Source organism: Rhinoderma darwinii, chromosome 2 (assembly GCF_050947455.1).
Source record: "Rhinoderma darwinii isolate aRhiDar2 chromosome 2, aRhiDar2.hap1, whole genome shotgun sequence".
NCBI classification, from domain to species: Eukaryota; Metazoa; Chordata; class Amphibia; order Anura; family Rhinodermatidae; genus Rhinoderma; species Rhinoderma darwinii.
The window spans coordinates 55313737-55336195 of NC_134688.1; the positions used below are offsets into that span (position 1 = coordinate 55313737).

General features: G+C 41.5%; 1 protein-coding gene across 3 annotated transcripts in view; it reads left to right on the top strand.

Annotated features, from left to right (window-relative positions):
• Positions 1 to 22459, top strand: part of NUP58 (nucleoporin 58) — a 52152-nt gene that overhangs the window by 18073 nt on the left and 11620 nt on the right. For all 3 annotated transcript variants that reach the window (XM_075851656.1, XM_075851657.1, XM_075851658.1), the window contains exons 5-12: positions 3932 to 4042; positions 7682 to 7706; positions 7882 to 7947; positions 9287 to 9461; positions 10751 to 10830; positions 12367 to 12485; positions 12593 to 12675; positions 13424 to 13625. In XM_075851656.1, coding sequence (XP_075707771.1) covers positions 3932 to 4042; positions 7682 to 7706; positions 7882 to 7947; positions 9287 to 9461; positions 10751 to 10830; positions 12367 to 12485; positions 12593 to 12675; positions 13424 to 13625 — 861 coding nt within the window. The remainder of the gene's footprint in view (positions 1 to 3931; positions 4043 to 7681; positions 7707 to 7881; positions 7948 to 9286; positions 9462 to 10750; positions 10831 to 12366; positions 12486 to 12592; positions 12676 to 13423; positions 13626 to 22459) is intronic.

Here is a 22459-nt window from a genome sequence, read left to right on the forward strand (position 1 = left end):
AGCACCCTGGACAGTGACTACCGCTGGACAGTGAGTACCATGTGCGGCGCTCACAATATAGATTTCAAATGTTTCCTTCAAAAACCCATAACAAAAAAAGTCCATACTTACCCAGAACTCCCTGCTTCTTCCTCCAGTCCGGCCGCCTGGGATGACGTTTCATCCCATGTGACCGCTGCAGCCAATCACAGGCTGCAGCGGTCACATGGTCTGCCGCGTCATCCAGGGAGGTCGGACTGGATGTCAAAAGAGGGATGCATCACCAAGACAACGGCCGGGGTACGTATGAACTTTCTATTGTTGCGTTCCGCTGCGGAAACTCTGCCCGAAAGCGCTGCCCCTTCTCTTTATCCAGCACTGATAGAGAGAGAAGAGGCTGCTGATCAGAGCTGGATAGAGAGAAGGGGCTGCCGATTAGTGGTGCAATGCAATATCTCTCTACGTGTTAGAAGCAGAGAAAATGGGTCCGTAAACACGGGTGACTACGACACGTATTTACGGGCACGGGTCTGTAAATACAGGTGACAAAGGACCCGTATTTGCTCCAGTATTTACGGGAGGGAAAAAATACGGTCGTGTGCATGGGGCCTCAGAATGTATTTATACGGTGTTTACACATAAGGGACTTTCAATTTAATGAATATTTTAGCATTCCCTTGTCACAAAAAATAACTAATGATACAATGTCTGGAGGATATATGGAATTATACAATATGCAAAGAGGTTATGCACAACCAATGTAATCCAACTTATTAAAGAGTTAATGTTACACTTCTTGTATGTGTATAGTTCTCGTATCACATGTTGTTTTACATATAAAGTACTAGAGTTTATTCTGGGGTAATCACCCCCTACCCCCTACCCATCCTGCTGTAAGGTGCTCCAATATAGTAGACATGGGGACTTTAGTGAACCGCTCTTTAAAGTTATTCTCCCGACGCATTTCCTCGTGGCCTGGATTCATCAGCGCAGATTAAGCCTTTAGACTCCTCTTCCATAAAAGGAAGAGTTTGTTATTCACCGCTCCAAATTGGATCCGCAAAAACAAAACCACAAATGTGCAACGTCTGCAAACTTGGCGTCGCATAGCAACTCTTCCGTAATTACGGACGGCTACGGGTGCACATTGAAAAGTCTGTTTGTAGTCCTGACCTAAATGAAATTCCAATTTGAAGCACCACTGTGTACAGCATCTGATGTAAAAATAACCATCAATCCCACTGTTATAGGAACTCGGCAGCTGTTAGGGGTGTACGTCTGTTGACTGTGTCAAATAACCATCTGCGGACTTTTCACACATTGCGTTTTTAAATGCAACCGCACCAAATCACGGCAAAACGGATGTGGGTATTTTTTATGCTGTTCTAGCCTTACCTCAACCGCAACGTGTGAATGGACCCTTATATAGGTTGTAACTCAGGATCGGCATAAATGAAATGCAACATATTTACAAAGTCACGAAACTTTTTTTATTTATTTTTTTTATCTAAATTATATTATTTAAACTTTTTTTTTTTAACCTTTTTATTGTCTAAAATCTTTGCGGACTTTCCGGGAATATTTAATTTTGGTCAGATTATAAATGTATTATTTGACTGGGGTCATTGACTTGAATACTGTTTTGTTATATTCGCTGACAGATGTTACATTGTAGTGAATGGTAAATTGTGTAAGAAGCTGCGGCGATGGCTTTCTATAGAATCGTTCCCTAGAGCTGCTTCTTTAATAATAATAGTTACTATGCTGTAGAGTTGCAGCATTATGTGTGAATGTTTACATATGGGAGAGGCAGAAACATACACCCTTTGGTCTAAATCCATGTGCTTCATGTCTGACCCCCATTTAGCGCATTAAAGAGACTCTGTCACCACATTATAAGTGCCCTGTCTCCTATATAATGAGATCGGTGCTGTAATGTAGGTGACAGCAGTGCTTTTTATTTAGAAAAACGATCTATTTTTACCACTTTATGAGCGATTTTTTTGCTTTATGCTAATGAGTTTCTTAATGCCCAAGTGGCCGTGTTTTTACTTTAGACCAAGTGGGCGTTGTGGAGAGTGTATGACGCTGACCAATCAGCGTCATGCACTTCTCTCCATTCATTTACACTGCACATAGCGATATAGCTATATCGCTATGTGCAGCCACATACACAAACACACTATAACATTACTGCAGTGTCCTGACTATGATTATACATTACTACCAGCCAGGACGTGATGTTTATTCAGAATCCTGACACTTCTGAATCTTTTCTGTGAGATTCCAGCAAGGCAAACGTAGTCTCGTTTGAAATGTCAGGTTACATCGTAATCTCACGAGATTACGTTTGCCTTGCTGTAATTCTCACAGAGAGTCTACAGACGTGTCAGGATTCTGAATAAACATCACGTCCAGGCTGGTAGTGATGTATATTCATTATCAGGACACTGCAGTAATGTTTGTGTATGTGGCTGCACATAGCGATATAACTATATTGCTAGTGCAGTGTAAATGAATGGAGAGAAGTGCATGACGCTGATTGGTCAGCGTCATACACTCCTCTGTACAACGCCCACTTGGTTTAAAGTAAAACACGCCCACTTGGGCATTAAGAAACTCATTAGCATAAAGCTAAAAAAACGCTCAAAGTGGTAAAAATAGATCGTTTTTCTAAATAAAAAAGCACTGCTGTCACCTACATTATAGCGCCGATCTCCTTATATAGGTGATAGGGCACTTATAATCTGGTGACAGAGCCTCTTTAAACTTACACCACGCAGGATTTATATATATAAAAATTAATGATTGAACCTTAGTACTAGTTTTGTCAGATACTGCCAGGATTTCTGGATTACTCCGTACCAGATTATCAGAACTTGCAAATTAAAGAGACTCTGTCACCACATTATAAGTGCCCTGTCTCCTACATAATGTGATCGGCGCTGTAATGTAGGTGACAGCAGTGCTTTTTATTTACACAAACGATCTATTTTTCACCAAGTTAGGAGCGATTTTAACTTTATGCTAATAAGTTTCTTAATGACCAAGTGGGCGTGTTTTTTTAATTTTGACCATGTGGGCTTTTTTCGGTGCTGCTAGTAACAAAGGAGGGATCCTGAAAGCATTTTATATTTTTTTTATGAGAGCAAGATTTTTTGGATGTAAAATTATTAGACTTTAAATGATTTTATATTAGTAAATAATCAATAAATAATTTCATGGAGTTGTCTAGGATTAGAAAAATGTATTATTTTTTTATTTATTTATTTTTGAAACCTTAAGTTTTCTGGGTTGTTTTTCAAATCTACTAAATGGGAAAAAAATCTAATATTTTCAGTCGGAAGTCTTATGTCCCCTGTTGCCGGTACCCCTTTCTCCTTCTGGTGTTACGACTGGCCTCCGTGATATACCTTCTATCGTGAGGTAACTTCGTGAGGCCATCACTCCTAACGGGATGTGACATAACTATGGACACTATATTGGTGTGGCCTACATCTATAAGACAACCTCATAGTGATATTCGGTCTCTGTGGACAAAATGTTACCCCAGCCTAGTCACAACATCGGATGAGCTGGATACTGGCGGCAGGGGACAGAGGAAGAATTATTATGGTAAGTATGTGAGATTTTAATAATTTTTTTTTTGTTAAAGGTCCTTGTGTTTTTTTTGTTTTTTTTTAAAACACTTAAAGGCGATGGCTCCGTATAGACATTAGTATTTCTAAGATATACCATCAATATAAGATCAGTGGAAGTCCAAAAAATATGACCACCCCCTCCCCACCAGTAACTAGAACGAGGTGGCAGTGGAGCGAGGAACGCTCCGCTCGGCTTTCTCCATCTAGAAATCTAAATTATCATTTCAAATATTTCAGCTACATATGAATTGTCATTGAAAAGCCTGGAAACAGCTGAAAGTGATGATCGCACCTTTTATATGTAATTGCAGGAATTGCAGGTCTCCTACAGAATCCTTTAGGCTTTGCTGCCCCTGCTGCACAGACAACTACCAACGAAGGTCTTGGTGGAATAGACTTCAGTAGTTCTTCAGACAAAAGAAGTACGTACTTGCCTGTTTTTTTACTTATCTTGTGTTGGGGGAAAAAAAAATCTAAACATGGATCCTTTTTAACCCTTTTCCTGCTACAGGTGCCTTTTTATTTATTTCTAGATCTAGAGAGAGCACCTTTTTTTTCTTTTTGACTTTTTTTTTTTTCTAATCCATTTTGAAATCATACTAAATATTTTCTAAAAGTAGACACCTGGCACATTGTAAAAATGCCAATCAACACTTCATACACATGGGCACCATCATGCAATTTTGTATAAAAAAAAATCATGCATAAGAATTGACATTTTGTGTTTGAAAGTGGGACCCAAGCAGAAAATGAGCTGCACCACACATCCTAAAAATAAGTTAAATTTGTGCAAAATTTATATTTATGACTATATTGACAAGAACATATTTTCATGAAATCACCAGAATTGAAGAGGCAAAAAGTCTGGCTTTAAGCTTGAAATGTAAAAAAAAAGGCACCAACCTATAGGGATTACACACCTTGAAAATTGAGTGCACCCCCAAACCCTTTTTAGTTTTTCTGAAAGCAGACGACCTGACTATCGCAGTAGTTTTGACGTGCTGTTGGCAACCATATTCACTGCGTTAAAATATTTGCGCCTAAGGCTCAGTTCACACGGAGTCTTTTGGTGCCATCAGAAATGGCCCCCCATGAATTTCAATTGGAGGCAGAGGGGAAAAAAGTGTCATGTCCTTTCTTGCCGCGGCTCCACCTCTGAACTCCCATTTGAAATCAAATGGAGGCAGAAAAAACCTGCGTTTCTAGTTTCCGAGCTTTTTTTTGCCACAGTCATCAATGGCCTTGGGTGAAAACCGCAACAAAAAGCGCAGACAGGTCAAAATTGCTGAAGAATTTTGAGGCCGATTTCTGCCTGCCTGCAAAAGAATCTGTGTGAACTAGGCCTAAAACTCAAACAAGCAGAGCTTTAAAAAAAAGAAACAAACATGTAAAAAAAAATAGACCAAGGTGTGTAATACCGCAAACATCTGCATAACCAAAATCTTGTGCTCTCAAAAACCCTGAAACAGAGGCCATGCTAGATTTGGCTAACATCCCCAAATGTGTTAAAAATATATCCTGCACACGGCAAACTATTCTGCCAAAATCGCCATTTTCGAGTGCACAGCTTACATTTATACACTCAATCACCTTCACACAACTGTTCATCAAACGGTGACTGTAAGGCCTCATTCACACGACAGGGTCTGAGTTTCGGCCGGGAAAATCGGCCGTTTTTGGCTGAATTTCCCGGCCGGTTTGCATCCGTTCCGATTCCGTTCCGGGCTGTGTTGCCGTTTTTACCGGCCGATTTGGACCCGATTTGCATCCGTTTTTTTCCCTGTCCGTTTTAAAGTCGGATGAATTTCATTTAGGGTATGTGCACACGAGAACTGTCTTTTACGTCTGAAAAGACAGACTGTTTTCAGGAGAAAACAGCTGCCTAGTTTCAGACGTAAAAGCTCCTCCTCGCATTTTGCGAGGCGTCTTTGACGGCCAATCATTTGAGCTGTTCTTCATTGAATTCAATGAAGAACGGCTCAAATTACGTTGCAAAGAAGTGTCCTGCACTTCTTTGCCGTGGCAGTAATTTCACGCGTCGTCGTTTGACAGCTGTCAAACGACGACGCTTAAATGACAGGTCGTCGGCACAGTACGTCGGCAAACCCATTTAAACGAATGGGCAGATGTTTGCCGACGTATTGTAGCCGTATTTTCAGACGTAAAACGAGGCATAATACGCCTCGTTTACGTCTGAAAATAGGTCGTGTGAACCCAGCCTTAAATGTGTTGCCACACACAGCCCTTTGTAGATAATGCCACAGCCCCCCTGGTAGGTGATGCCACAGCCCCACTGGTAGGTGATGCCACAGCCCCCCTGATAGGTGATGCCAACCAGCCCCCTGCTGGCGATGCCACCCCCCCTTCCAGGAGAAGTCACTGACTTCAATGTCCATATATGGACAGTGTAGTCACTGACTTCTCCTGGAGAGGAATTCCTGGCCATAGAGTCGGGGATTCCGCTGCAGAAGTGAGTGACTTCGCTGTGTCCATATATGGACAGTGCAGTCACGCACTTCTCCTGTAGGGGATTGGGGATTCCGACTACTACAGGGAGCAAAAAAAGACCCTCCTCCTCCTCACATGCACTCTGCACTGTGAGGAGGAGAGAGAGCGCGAGCGACGGTAGACCCGGCCATCACTCGGGACACATTGGGGGCCGGGTACCCGGCCGAAAATAGGGCATGTCCCATTTTTTGATGGACGCTTTTCCCGGCCGTCAAAAAACCGGTCGTGTGAATAGCCCCATTAGGGGTCTATTGTTCCTAATGCAGCCGGGTGCCGGCCGATTTATGAACGGCCGTCACCCGGCCGGGAAACCCTGTCGTGTGAATTCCGCCTAAGCCAAAATTGCATTCAAATTTGTCACTATAATGCATACTCACGCAGACCTCTTGTGCAAACAAAATTTACTCCGCAAAAAAGCTCTATGGCCGGGTTCCCATGGGTTGGATAAAACCATGCAGCGTATCCAACCTGCACCACATTGAAAGCAGCGGTAAAAAGCGCTCATACTTTTGTAACCCGTTGTTATGGTAACGTGTCCCGACTGTGCAGTCTGGTCCAGCCTCCTTGGATGACGCTGCAGTTGGAAGCTGTAGTTTATGGCGACCATCAGTGGATGAAAATGTCTTTTCTGACGGACGTAAATCTTTTCCATTCATCAGAAAAGACATTCAGCTCTTGTGATAATCAATATCCATAGGCTATCGTGTAACTGGTCTTCTCGTTCCTTCTTCTATGAAAACTAAAGACCCCCCCCCACTTCATGTGTGACAATCAGAGAGCAAGTATGCTCTGATTAAAAAGGGGGTATGGTGTGATAATATGAACAGTTCGTGTTAACCCTACCCGTGGGGTCCTCTACAGCCATACAGGGACAGGAGGAGGATGACAAATTCTCCTCCTCTCCTGCTTGCTGTCTGCACGTTTTCCACCTGTTCCCACTCAGACTACATCGCAGCTACGCCTAAAATTTGGTATTGAGCTTAAAGGTTGGCTTTGGGCTTTTCACTCGACCATCGGTTCAAAATTATACGTGAGTGATGGTCAACGGCAGACAATTGTCTGCCAAAAATCTTATTTTTCAGCCTGTATTTCTTTTAGCCTGTGGTCAGCTGGAAAATTTTGGGCAAGCCCAATCCCAATTTTTTATTTTTTTTCTCCAAGTTCTTCCTATTCTGACAGTTTAGTCTATTGGTTGTGGGATAGTTCATACAAACGATCCCACGGACGATTGATCAGGCATATTCTGGCCAATAAAAATCCTGCATGTATGGCCAGCTTTAGCCTTAGACAGAATTTGCATCAGATTTCCTCTGCAGAGTGCGTACTTAAAATCCATAAGATCATCGTATAATGCACAGTACAAGTTCACAAAATCTTAGTGCTGATTTTAGGGCTATGCCAAGGTGAAATCCTTAGCAGTAACGCACACAAATTTTGCTTTCGATTTGCAGAAAAATTTTCGGCCTTGTCCTAACGCAGCCTTTTTTGTCTTCAGTGTCAGCAGATTTAACTCTTTAAGAGTGCTCCTAACATATCTATATTTTCACTTTTAGGTGACAAAGCTGGAACCAGACCAGAGTAAGTTACTTGAAGTTTTCTTTCTACTCTTTGCTTTGTCCTATAAATACATTTATAATAAAATAAACGCCTTTTAAACCAAATACAGGAATAAACAATTCACTTTTTATGTTTTGTATGTTTGGTGTGTTTTGTGCGCACCTGTCAAATCCTTTTTTTTTTTTTTTCCTTCTAGGGACAGTAAAGCGCTTAAGGATGAAAATCTACCTCCATTAATCTGTCAAGATGTGGAAAATTTTCAGTAAGTTAGTGGTAACCAGAATCCTTTTTTATCCTTGTAGTTACTAGATGTCCACTTTTAAACTCTGTTTAACTGTTGCTTAGTAGCAAATTGGGTCAGCCAAGCTTTTCGGCTGCATATGCGCGTTTTTTTTTTTTTGTTTTTTTTTTTTCACACTTGGGACTCACCAGGTGGAAGAACAGATACCTAGGTCTTACCATGCCAAAATTAAGAATGACATTTTCATTTGTCTCCTGAACCCAGAATAATATTAAAACAAGCACATGAGAAGTCCATTACATTGCTTAACCAGGTATTGGTGCAGTCAGAGAAGACCTGTACAGCGGGTTTCAGTATATGATACCTTTCCAGTCATGCCTCACCAACGACTGGTGGACGCCTCCACAGATTAAGGCCCCATGCACACGACCGTAAAAAATCGTCCCTAATTAGTCCGTAATTACGGACCCATTCACTTCTATTGTCCATGGACACCTTCCTGTTTATTTACGGGAAGCTGTCCGGGCCATGGAAAGCTGCCGCAAAAGAGGACATGTCCTCTCTTTTGCTTTTCATGGACCGTGCTCCCATACTTTATATGGGCGCACGACCCGCGAATGAGGGTGACTGTCAGCGGCCGGCCGTTGCCCACAATAGCCGGGCATGGCCGTGTGCATGGGGCCTTAGAAACGCTCCTGGCGGCCATTCTGGCTACCGGAGCCATGGAGACATGCAGGACACTCTGTCTCCCACTGAAGTTATGAGCAGCCAGCAGCACAGACTTTATAAAGTCTATGGTGCTGCTAGAAGCAAGAAGGTGAATACAAGTGATATAGAAACAATGATTATAGTGCACACTCCTGCACTATAATCGTTTTTCACAAAGTGCAAGTTATGCTTTAAGATCCCCGATTCCCTGGCCAGAGAGTCAAACGCTCTGGCCAGGGATTAAGCTCCTGGCAGGAGCCCCTGATGTCAATGTCCATACATGGACAGTGACGTCTAGGACTTCCCCAGGACCGGAGTCCATGGCCAGAGCACTTCCGATGCTCTGGCCGGGGACTCTAGCATTGTAGCGCCTGACATCGCTGTCTATATATGGACAGGGGCTTCTATGCACACATCGCTTCAAGTTGCTTCGGCGACGTATATTTAGGTCAGAGGCACATGTTGGGGACTCCTTCTGACGTTTTCCTAAGACGCAAGGAAAAAAACATGTTAACCAGGCCTTTGCCCCTGTCCTTTAAATGAGGCTCACAATCTGATTTTCCTGTTATACACAGATAGAAAGCCAATTAACCATCAAACATTTTGGATATAAATCCATTATACTGATACGCTTGTTTGTATTCTTGCGCAGGAGGTTTGTGAAGGAGCAGAAGCAGGTGCAGGAGGAGATCAGCAGAATGTCCTCTAAAGCCATGACGAAAGTACAAGAAGACATAAAGGCTTTAAAACAACTCTTGTCGGTGGCATCCAGTGGCCTTCAAAGAAACACTCTGGCTATTGACAAAGTGAAAATTGAAACCGCTCAGGTATTTTAATGGTTTTGTTATGTTTTAGCTTGACAGTTTTTTTTATATAAATTACTTTTAATAAAACTTGCTTTATATATGTAGTCTTTGTAATGGAGGTTAGGCTCTATTCAGACGTTGCGCTGCCTTTAAAACTGTGTCCAAAAACTGCATGCATTCTTACCGCAATTTGGTGTGGTTTTTGATGTGATTGCACCTTTTATCGAAAAACACACCAAATCATGGAAAAAAACGCATGTGGTTTTTTAATAAGTTTTTTTTTTTTAAAAGATTTTATTTATACTTTTAACAGTAAAGAACAGATACAAAGAAACTGTATACAACGTGGCAATGAGCAAGGCACCGATACATATCATAGTACAGTATAACAAAAAGCGATCCACAAACATGAGGGTACCGTATCAAAATCCTAAGCACATAGAATATTAGAAGTGCCATTCATCATCGCCCGGCGGTAAGAAACAACACATTCACACCACAATCAAACAAGTGCACCACTCAGCCCTTCCATCCCCCAACCCCATTAACAACCAAAAGAGAAATTAGACTGCAGTCTCCAACCATGTGGTCCAAATCTTAAGTTTATAAGGACATTTCCTGTTGAGATATATATATATATATATATATATATATATATATAATCTTTTGGTACCTGGGTATATATTTGTTTGAGTTGCAGCCAATGTATCGAACTCGGACAGGTTGTGGCTTTCCAAGCCATAATTATGACCTTCCTGGCACACTTGAATACAGTTTTAACCGCACTTCAACCGCAACGTCTGAATATACCTTTTAAAGATATTTAAGAGAACTCTTTTGTAGCCTGTCAAGAAAGTGTGCTAATGGGTGAAGCTGTGACCTTTTACCGAAATCCGGTTCCTCCATCCTTACAATCTGTGAGGAGGTGGTCATTGATGCATTGTCAGTCCTTATTGAAATAAATGAGGGGGGGCCTTACAGGCTAAACAACATAGTTTATTAAGGGGGTATTCCTTGACTTTTATATTGATGGCCTAATCTCAGGATAGGCCTTCAAAATCAGATCTGGCACTGCCACAGATCAGATGATTGAAGTGACCATGGTGATCTAGTAAGCGCTGTGACCTTTTCATTGCTTACCAGGCACCACGCCATTCATATCGTAGAGGCTGGGGTGCCAGGAGTTGAGCCCCACAGATCTGATTTCAGTACGTTCATATTCTTTGTTTGAAAAGCCTATCATTGGTAGCTGCTTACTGTTGATACTGATTAAATCACTTGTGCTTTTGTATAACATACTTTTTTTTTAGGAACTCAAAAATGCAGAAATAGCTTTGCGTACACAGAAAACACCTCCCGGTCTTCAACATGAAAATTCAGCTCCAGCTGAGTAAGTTAGTTTGGTTTGAACATGAATGCCATTTTAAGATTAGTAGAAAGGATTTGCTTCCTCCTAGAAACAACGCCACTCTAGTTCACCGGCTGTGTCTGGCAATGCAGCGCAGCTCTTTATCAAGTGAGCCTTCTTTCACACTACCGTTAATATGCGTTTACCTCCCTTCCGTCAGAGGAAGAGGATCGAAACATTAAACGGAAAGCAACGGTTTCGTTAGAATTACCATTGATTTCAATGGTAATTCTTTTTTTGTCTCTGTTCACTAGGTTTCCAATTTTTTACGGAAACAAAAGTTATGCTGACTGCACTTTTGCCTCCTTCAAAAAAAACCTGAAACTTCGCGAATGGAGACAAATGAAAAGCAACTGAAACAAAAGAATTACCATTGAAATCCATGGTAATTCTAACAGAGCCGTTGCTTTCCGTTTAATGTTTCGATCCTCTCTTCCTCTGACGGAAGAGAAATAAACCTATACCAACGCTAGTGTGAACTTAGCCTGAGCTGCATGTAGTAAAAAAAAGCCAACAAACCCAAACTCTGTGTCCTGTTGGCTGTGTCCTATTTTACCATGGACTAGGGTTGCACAATGCATCGAAACTTCGATACTGTTTCGATACCGTGCACCCTCAAACGGTTCGATACCGTTATTTCATATATTTCGATACTAAGATGTGCGGCCGCATAGCTCCATATTGTAATACATGAATGTAGTTAGAGCGGTGCTGCGGCTGTGTAATACAGCCATTGCCCCGCTCCCGAGTCCTGACGTGTGTGCGCGTGTGTGTGCGTGTGTGTGTGTGTGTGTGTGTGTGTGTGTGTGTGCGTGTGCGTGCGCACGGTCAGCATGATGTGATGCGACCAAACACCCCCATGTTCTGTGTTTAGTGCCTGCGCTCATTAGAACAACGCCGACCGCATCACCTTATGCTGACTGCGCGCATACAATTATTGTCAGGAGCGGGGCAACCCCTGGGACGGAATCGAGGGATATACCATGTATGGGCAGACAGCCCAGGGTCCATTGAAGGATCCCAAAGTTGTATAACCATATTTCCTGTTGTTAGGTCCTAACGTGTGTGTGTGTGTGTGTGTGTGTGTGTGTGTGTGTGTGTGTGTGTGTGTGTGTGTGTGTGTGTGTGTGTGTGTGTGTGTGTGTGTGTGTGTGTGTGTGTGTGTGTGTGTGTGTGTGTGTGTGTGTGTGTGTGTGTGCACATTAAAGTTAAAGAAATAAAGTAATGATAAATTTTAAAAAATACACACATTTTTTACACTAAACATTTAAATAAGTGTCAATACATAAACTATACGCATTCGGTATCATCGCGACCGTAATAAAAATAAATAGCGTCATTTATGACGTTTACGCGGTTCTAAAATAAAAACTGCTGGCCGCATTGTTTTGTGGGGGGGGGGGAGCCATTGAAAACGCGAGTAAATGCTGCATGTGAATCCAGCCTTGGGGTATGTTCACACGTAAAGCAAACACTGGAATTTCTGACCATTCTGAATTTCTTTTTTTTTTTATGTAGCTACTTCCGATCATTAGTTGAGCAGTTTGAAGTGCAGTTGCAGCAGTACAGACAGCAAATTGAGGAGTTGGAGAACCACCTAGCAACACAAGCCAACAGCTCACACTTGACACCACAAGGTAGAGTATTTGGAGCTCGGTCACTATACACCTTGACATTGTGTTTCTTTAGATTTAAAAAAACAACAACGTTCCACATATTTTGTCTTTTTTTTTTTTGTCTTCAGACCTCTCTATGGCAATGCAAAAGATCTACCAGACATTTGTAGCCTTAGCAGCACAGTTGCAAGCAGTACATGAGAATGTCAAGGTATGTGCCGAGGTCCATGCAGTCCATGATGGAGCCGGTCTGCAATTGTGTAGGAAATGCGAATTGTACATGGACGTCGTTTCTTAATAGGATTCTTGTTTTGAAGCCGTAGAATGATAAAATGGTATTCTTGAATGTACGGTACTTACTCTACTCGTCCTAGTTTAAAAACACGTTTTGTTTTTCTGTGGGATTCTGTATAAATCCGACATATAAAAAAAAAGCCTATGTCTAAATTTGAAGATACATTCTGACTTTAGGGGCTTATTCTTGCCTCTCTATTGCAGCTATGTACAGCTTGGAGCTTGTATGGAGTCGTAATACACCTGTGTTCCCATACATTTGTGGTTTCAGGCGGACGTCGTCTTCACGACTTGCCATTTATCTGTGGCGGTTGTCGTTTTGGACGACCGCGCCATTAGTTAACGCAATAAAATGCCGAATTATCTCTGCCCTGATCTGTGGCCTGGTCTGGGCTTCTATTGATCTGTTGTTTAGCACTAACGACTTTCCAAAGATTGCACCACACAATGGCCGAAAAAAATCAAACCCGGCAGATCAACTTATCCACAGACCTCTTCCTTTGGTCATTCTTGATCGTGTCACGAAAATGTGCTGACTGGAAAAATGGTCAAAATCGACCTTTTTGGCCGTCCAAAATTTGCAGTGTGTGACCAGCTTAACACCGTCATGTAATCTGGTCGTATTCTGGACTTTTCTGTTTCACACTAAAATGGCTTTCCCTCAGATGCTCAAAGAACAGTACCTCGGTTACCGAAAAGCGTTCTTGGGCGATCCCACAGATGTGTTTGAAGCCAGGCGAGCCGAAGCGAAGAAGTGGCAGAGCGCTCCCCGTGTTACCACTGGACCAACGCCTTTCAGCAACATACCAAACGCAGCCGCCGTGGCAATGGCTGCCACCCTGACCCAGCAGCAGCAGCCTGCTACAGGTCTGAATGCATTCAAGTTCTAGATACTTTACCACTGTGCTCAGTAAACTTTTCTTTGTGCTGGGACTTCCCAGCTGCTGGCAAAATAATTCTTAGGTTTTCATATTCTGCATAGAGCTTCTAGATTAGGCAGGGTTTAGCCTTGGCAATAATTTTACCTGCGTAGTTTACGGTGTTTTCCTCGGACGCGCATAACCATATTTATTCTGCAATCCCGCCTGCTTGTTTTTAGACTTTATCTCAAGCTCTAGGTGAATGGTTTTACTTGAAGAGACTATTTTATACCAATACACTAAAAACATTCTGACCTGAAGTAATTGTGGCCTTGTTAATGTAACGGAGAACTAGTCTCATAAATAACTTCATCTCAGAATGTCCTTTCTATGTAAAGCATGAAGCGAAAAGACACTTTGTACAGATTTAATGTGAAGTCTAAACTACGTGAGCCATATTTTTTTTGCTTTAGTGAATTATTTTTTCTTCTCCCCCCCCCCCCCCCTCTAATTCTGTTCCATAGTAAGCACTCAATAGTTGCTGATTTTAGATGCATGATCTCTCCACTAAGAAAAAAACCCACCTGTGCATCTTGGGCCTTAAAGGGTTTGTCCAGGAATACAAAAACATGGCTTCTTTCTTAAAAAAAAAAAAAGCCTGTGCACAGGTTGTGTGGTTTTGTAGCTAAGCCCTATTCACTTCAATTGAGCCAAGCTGCAATACCAGACACAACCCATAGACAGGTGTGGCACTGTTTCTGGAAGAAAGAAGCCAGGTATTTTCTAATCCTGCACAACCCCTTTAAAGTAAGTGTCCGCCTTTTGAATACCATTTTGTTCTTCAATTCTGTGCTGATTTTGTCATTTAGCAATATGTGCGTTTGTTTCTGATACAAAGCTCCAAATCCCCCACATGGATAGATTTAAAGCGTAAGATTCAGGCTTCTGCAGCCACCACTAGAGGGAGCTTACTGCATACTGTTCTACATTGAACCTAATAATAACACAGTATGCAGTAAGATCCTAAAATCCCTCTAGTGGCGGCTGCAGGCAGTCACGTGGTATGCTTTAGATTGGTCTATGCAGAGGATTTGGAGCTCTTTTAAAAAAAAAAAAAAAAAAAAAAGAGCTCCGATTACTATAAAGATATATTAAGAAATTAGCAGAGATTTTTGGATCTAATAACAATGTGCTGTTAACAGGTGGATTGTCTTTAAAGAGGCTCTGTCACCAGATTTTGCAACCCCTATCTGCTATTGCAGCAGATCGGCGCTGCAATGTAGATTACAGTAACGTTTTTATTTTTAAAAAACGAGCATTTTTGGCCAAGTTATGACCATTTTTGTAGTTATGCAAATGAGGCTTGCAAAAGTCCAAGTGGGTGTGTTTAAAAGTAAAAGTCCAAGTGGGCGTGTATTATGTGCGTACATCGGGGCGTTTTTAATACTTTTACTAGCTGGGCGTTCTGATGAGAAGTATCATCCACTTCTCTTCAGAACGCCCAGCTTCTGGCAGTGCAGATCTGTGACGTCACTCACAGGTCCTGCATCGTGTCGGACGAGCGAGGACACATCGGCACCAGAGGCTACAGTTGATTCTGCAGCAGCATCAGCGTTTGCAGGTAAGTAAATACATCGACTTACCTGCTAACGCCGATGCTGCTGCAGAATCAACTGTAGCCTCTGGTGCCGATGTGTCCTCGCTCGTCCGACACGATGCAGGACCTGGGGCAGGAAGTGAGTGACGTCACAGCGTGATCTCTCTAGAACACGCTGTGTCTGTGCACTGCCAGAAGCTGGGCGTTCTGAAGAGAAGTGGATGATACTTCTCGTCAGAACGCCCAGCTAGTAAAAGTAGTAAACACGCCCCGATGTACGCACATAATACACGCCCACTTGGACTTTTACTTTAACCCCTTAGTGACCAGCCCATTTTAGGCCCTAATGACCAAGCTATTTTATTCGTTTTTCTATAGTCGCATTCAAAGAGCTATAACCTTTTTATTTTTTCGTCTACATAGCTGTATGAGGACTTGTTTTTTGCGGGATTAGTTGTAATTTTTAATAGCACCATTTTTGGATACATATAATTTTTATATTAACTTTTATTAACCTTTTTGGGGGGATTATAAAAAAAACCTGAAATTCCGCCATTGTTCTATGCGTTTTTAAATTGACGCCGTTCACTATGCGACGTAAATAACATGTTACCTTTATTCTATGGGTCGGTACGATTACGGCGATACCACATATGTGGAGGTTTTTTTATGTTTTACGACTTTTGCACAATAAAAACACTTTTGAACTAAAATAATTTGTTTTTGCATCGTTACTTTCCAAGAGCCGTAACTTTTTTATTTTTCCATCAATGTAGTGATTTTTTGGGCTTGTTTTCTGCGGGACAAGACGTAGTTTTGAATGGTACTGTTTTGGGGTACATGGGACTTATTGATTCATTTTTATTATGACTTTTTTGGGGGGCAATGGAAAAAAATTGCAATTTCGCCATAGTTTTTTGCGTTTTTTTTTACGGTGTTCACTTTGCGGTTTAAATTACATATTAACTTTATTAATGGAGTCATTACGGTCGCGGCGATACCACATATGTGTACTTTTTTTTTTTTTACACTTTTACTAAATAAAACCACTTTTTATGGAAAAAAATGGTTTTATTTATTTTTTTACTGTACTTTTTATTATTAATCTTTATTTCACTTTGATGACTTATTTTATTAGTCCCACTAGGGGACTTTACTGTGCGATATTCCGATCGCTGCTATAATGCTTTGGTATACTTCGTATACCAGAGCATTATTGCCTGTCGGTGTAAATCTGACAGGCAATATGTTAGGACGTGCCTCCGGCGCGTCCTAACAGGAATATGTCCAGGGCAGACCTGGGGGCTTTTATCAGTCCCCCGGCTGCCATGGCACCCCATCGGAGACCCGCGATTGCATTCGTGGGCCGCCGATGGGTGACAGAGGGAGCGCACTCCCTCTGTAAACAAAGTTAAATGCCGCGGTCGCTATTGACGGCGGCATTTAACGGGTTAAACAGCCGCGATCGAAGTAAACTTCGATCGCGGGCGTTGGAGCAGGAGCTCAGCTGTCATCAGACAGCAGAGCCCCGGCTCCTGCCTGCACGGGAGACCCGTGCAGGACTTAGACTAGGCTGACGTGAAAAGGCGTCAGCCTAGCCTAAGGCCCATTAGTGAATCACGTAAAAAGGCGTATTAGTGGTCACTAAGGGGTTAAACACGCCCAGTTGTACTTTTGCAAGCCTCATTTGCATAAATACGAAAATGGTCATAACTTGGCCAAAAATGCTCGTTTTTTAAAAATAAAAACGTTACTGTAATCTACATTGCAGCGCCGATCTGCTGCAATAGCAGATAGAGGTTGCAAAATCTGGTGACAGAGCCTCTTTAAAGCTTCTCTTCCCCTTTAATCTTGGTATCTATAGATGTATTCTTTGACATTATCTTTATAGTGGGTTACTCTGTCTTTTTCTGATTCTCTTCCTCCAGCAGACTGATAGACGACGGCAGATTACATTGTCATTTGTGCTTTCGCTCTAGAATACATGGCATTCTTCATTTTATGTTTTTGGAACACTTGAGGGGAATGGGAAATTTGTAGAAGTTGCTGCAAAAGAAAAAGAAACCTCAGAAATGCGTTAGATAGCATTCTATATACCTCATGCCACCAAAGTAACCAGTCCGGTCTCTGGATGCATTTTAGACCTTTTGGTAGTGAACAGAGTAATGCTGAAGTGTTCCCATATTTCTATTTGTAGGTGGTGGACGTTCTCCTAGAACCCTTCTAATAAATGTTGTATTCACTTTGCCTTGGCAAAGAATAGGTTTAGGGACTTCAGCATGTCCTGTCCTAAAACTTTGTTATGTGTGACTGCAGGATTCCTAGAAGCCAGGTGAAAAATAGGGCATGGCTGTAATACCCAAAACAGCCCATAGACTAGCGTGGCAAAGTTCACATAGAGGTTTTTGGCGCTGATTTTTATGCAGAAACCGTGTTCCCATTTATTTCTATGGAAGGCAGTGGCGTTTTTTACCGGGTGCCTTTTGACCACTTGAGGGGGAAAAAAAAAAGCTACATGCCCTTTCTTGGAGCAAAATGTGCCACACTTCAGTAGCATTTTTTTTTGCATCACTTTTTGACCAAAAATCGCCTGCGTTTTTGCATTTTGATTTCTTAAAAAAAAATAAAAACTGCGGCAAAAAATTCAAAATCCGCCTCAAAAATCCTGAAGGAATTTTTTTTTTCTGCATAACAAAGACTTCTGTGTAAACTGATCTATTATTTTTCTAGTTCCATGCTAGCCTTTTTTTTTTCCGGCTGTTTTCTATTAATGTCTTATTGCTGGGCCACCTTATACTCAAAAGTGCCAAAAATCGCCATAATCCTTTGCAGCAAATGACTACTCTTTGTATTATACACACATACCCTCATACAGTACGCCCTCTATAATCGCTGGCCGCTGCCGGTACTACACAAACTGAAAGAATTCGTATTTTTATTATAACTAACATCTTATGATTAGTGTTAATGTAAATAAGATATCAATTTTTATCTTTGATGTTTAGTTCTAAAATATTTGTAGGCAACATTGCTGTATGAGGGTGAGCTGGCCGGCTGTCATGGTGTGCAGTGTTGTATTATAAGATTTTTAGTTGTATTCTTTTTTTTTTTTTTTTTCTTCAAGAAATCTTTGAATGCTGCATATTTACTCCACTGCCAATGTTTGGTTATAGTGTTTGCTCCAGTGATTTTAAAGGTTGTTTACATAGTTTGGATTTCCTTTTCCATACTGATTTAGACCAATATTTAACCGTTTTCTTATCGTGGTTGCTTCTCGTGAATTGCCGTTTTTGGCAGCCATTTGTTTCTTATGTTATTTAATAGTTTTAAGTTAAATATTAGTATTAGAAGCACTAAAACTGTTTTTGGGTGTTTTTTTTAATTTTTTTATGCACACCTTCAATGATCCTTATGTACAGTACCTTTTATGGGGCTTTTTCCCTTCAAAGCTTAGCAGTTTGTGCTGTAGACCGATCCTCCTTCCTGATTCTCTGCCGTATTACAGATACAGTGGAGCTGCAGCCACGGTCACGGTCTTCAAGCCTGCTAGCTCCCATTATCCTTGCTACTTCTCCCCCCTTCTCTCCTGTTAGTATACTCCTACACACTGCTGATGCTGCTGTAATCAAAGGACTTTAGTAACTATCAAGATCCCTCTACAGACACACACACCGCTTGTAATTTCCTGTTTAGGTACGATACTAAAGTTATTTTCGCTAAATCTCTATCTATCTCTCAGGGTTTGTCCACACGTAACGGAATTGCTGCAGAAATTAGCAGGATTTCAGCTGTGGAAAAACGGCACCATTTCCTGCGTTTTTTACTACAGAAAATGGTGCGTATTTTGCTGCGTTTTTCACAATGCTGGGAGATGGTGACATCGCCTCAGAAAAACGCAGCAATTCAGTCCACTTTCCGCAGCAGGAATTGACATGCTGCAGTACGAAAAATACTCACCGCAGGTCAAGTTCTGGTCGGAAATTTTACGCAGCTTGTGGATGAAATTTGTTAAATCTCACCCACTTTGCTGCTGCTAAATTCTGCTACGTATTTTCTGTCCGCAATTCCGAACGGAAAATATGCAGCAATTCCGTTACGTGTGGACAAGCCCTTACCATGTGTCTTCTCTTGCAGCTGAAGTTAGCAGGGAGAAAGTAAAGGGCTGTAGTAATTCAATCAAATCTCCTAATCTACCCCAGATCGAAATGAATGTAGTAAGCACTTATTTTTTAATTTTAGGTTAAAAACTTGAATTTAAACACTATATATTTTTTTCTGATGTGCATGTTATACGAGGTTTCTAACTGGATCACTGGAGGTATGCTTTAATTGTTTGTTGTTTTTTCTTTCTGTGTGTGGGATGGTAGAAGTTCCCCAGTAGATGCCCCTCGTCTTGCCATCTGCAAGTAAAGACCATAAAAGTTGTATATATTTTATAGTGCGTTACAAATGCAAATAAGTTATTGCACCGTGTATTATAGTCCGGCAGAATTGGCAACACTAAAATTTCCGTTTTAAAGTGTGCTTTATATTTTGTGTGTAACAGTGTAGTGTGTTATACATTTGTTTACACACCGAATTTAAATAGCTCTTAGTAATGTAACATGATATATAGAAAAAATCGGCCGTACAATCAGAAAACGCTTGTACGTTTCATCTTGGACTTGAGTTTAATGTTTTAATCATATGCATTAAGTTCCTAAACCAGCCCTATCATGTAATGTGACATATAATGCTACATGGGATTTGTGGCTGTACATAAATATAAAAATGCCGATCCAGCCGCTATAAAAGGTTTGTTAAAGGCAACCCCGTCCATATGCTTTGTTAGTGCATAGGGACTTCATTGTGGAGGGTCTCCCACTCGGTACCCTCCCTCCCATAAACCAGATTGGAGAGCTGCTAACCGAGAGGCTCTTGTGCTCGGTGACTCTGGCCTTCTATGTATTACATGGATGAACATTCATTTGAATAGCTGGCATGTAATACTTCATTGCTGCAAATGTATGGCTGGCTGCACCTTCCCCTGGCAATACAGCTGATCGGGGGTTTCTGAAGCTGCACCGACTGCAAGTGCCACTTTCTGCTTTGGGTGAAGACTTAAGCTGCCAATCAGCAGTCCACTAGAGCCATCACTCAGAGCAGAGGGGCGGGGTTTGTAGCGTGCAGGAGCACATCAAGTCCCGCCTTAGTGCGATCGGCGCTTCAGGGGAATTAAACATCATTTTTTCTGTCTGCAGTTTTGAGATATCCTAGTTGCTGACAGGTTCCCTTTAAGTGCCTGTCATTTATTTTTACTCTAGCTGCTAAATATTTGCACTTCTGAATGGGTTGGGCAAATATAAACTTTACCATGCCAGTGATGGTGAGCGAAATTATTAGATTTGGTTCAATTTACGAATCAGTTTATAATGTGCCTGCCATTAGGATGTATTGGTGAAGCTATACACCTAGTGCGAGATTTGCTTTTGGCGAATATAAGAAAGTCGGTAAATCTATTCTCCCGCTGTAGTGTTTTTATTTTGTGAATCAGGCAAAGATTTCATAAGTGTCACCACCTTTCCATTGCCAAATGAATAACTTTTTAAGTAGCTATAGTAAAACTAATAAAATCATTTAATCCCTTTACTAAAACTTGTAAAGTGCTCGTGTACTGCTAGCCGTAAGTGAACAAGTTTTATTTAAGACATGTTTAAAACTGACCTCTAAAATTTAGATTAAGGACTCATGCATACGACCGGTCACACTGCCCGCTGAGTCACTACTGGTCTGTGGAGCGCAGTACAAGTGCGGAGTGCCTTCATATGGCGGCATGTTCTCCACTGGAAGCATTCAGTAATACAACATGCAGTAAAAACAAACCTCTGTGTGCCTCTGTATGACATAGGTGGTGAATGCAGGTACTGTATGGACTCTAGATAACGAAGTGCTGTATTACACGTGTGTGCGTGAGCCCTAAGACTTCACATCTGCAGCAAGGCATCCAGTTACCTTAATGGATCTGATTTAAAATGGAAGCATAAATGTTTGCCCTTACTGAGAACAAAAAAATATATATATTTTTTTTTTTTGAGCAATAGCATCTTATAAGGGCACTGTACCCTAAAATAAGCTTTCTTGCTGTAGGTTTAGAAAACCCATTTTCATATATATCCTATTAGGGAACTCCGAGTTAAGAGGAGGAGGGGGGGGTCCTATGTTCTGGATTTTCATCTCTTGGCTGAAATAGAAAATGTTTACAAAGATGGTCTCTTGCCCTGGAGGACTTGTCCTGTCCTGCATTACGCAGACAACCCATTGACTTTAATGGCCACTGTGTATTCGTTTCTGCTGTGGTGGCGCTGCAGGATAATTGAACACTTACTGCTAGGTTTTCCCACAGATTACATCCAATTGCTGGGGGTCCCAGGGACTCGTGACCCGTTTATTGTCAAGGAACCCTTCGAACAAGTAGGGCTTGTTCAATGCGGACCAGCCCTTCAAGTCTATAAGGCGATAATTCTCAAATGGTTAAAATTAAGTTAGTGATTTTTTTGTTTACCCTAGAAACTGTGCCACTCCTATCCATGGGCTGTGTATGATATGGCAGCTCAGCCCCTGTTTTAAGGAAATAAGCACACCTATTCTAATCTCGGAGGCAATAATTGCCCTCACAATCAGCTTTTGTGGCCAGGCGACACATAATTTTAAGGCCCTTTTACACGGGTCAGTGATCTGGCAAACAAGCGTTCATATGAATGCTCGTTTCCTGTGTAAACAGTACAACGATCAGCCGATGAATGAGCAAACGCATGTTCATCAGTTGATCGTGCCGTTTATGCAGGGAGATGTGATGGAAATGTGTGGGGAAGAAAGATCATGGTAACAATCGCTAATCCCCATACATTACTGATCACAGCTCCTTGTGAAAGGAGCAAATAAATGCCGATCAAGGAGCGGTCTCATCGATCAGCTCTGGTTTTCACGTCCCATATCGGGCCGTGTTAATGGACCTTAAATTCTTTGACCGACCGTGTTAAATCCATGGCTGGGGGTCCTGTTGTGTAAACTCAGTATGACCTTATGTGGCTTTTCACAAGGGATTATTCAACCCAGACAACTAATTTATTCAAATTTTAGCAACTAGTTTTCAATTGAAGCTCATTTTATGTTAAGATTGTTTAGTTTATTTGCAAGATCGCGAGACAACTCGTTGATCGTTTCTCATTTGCTCCTTTTAGCCGACAATGATAATATTTAATGCT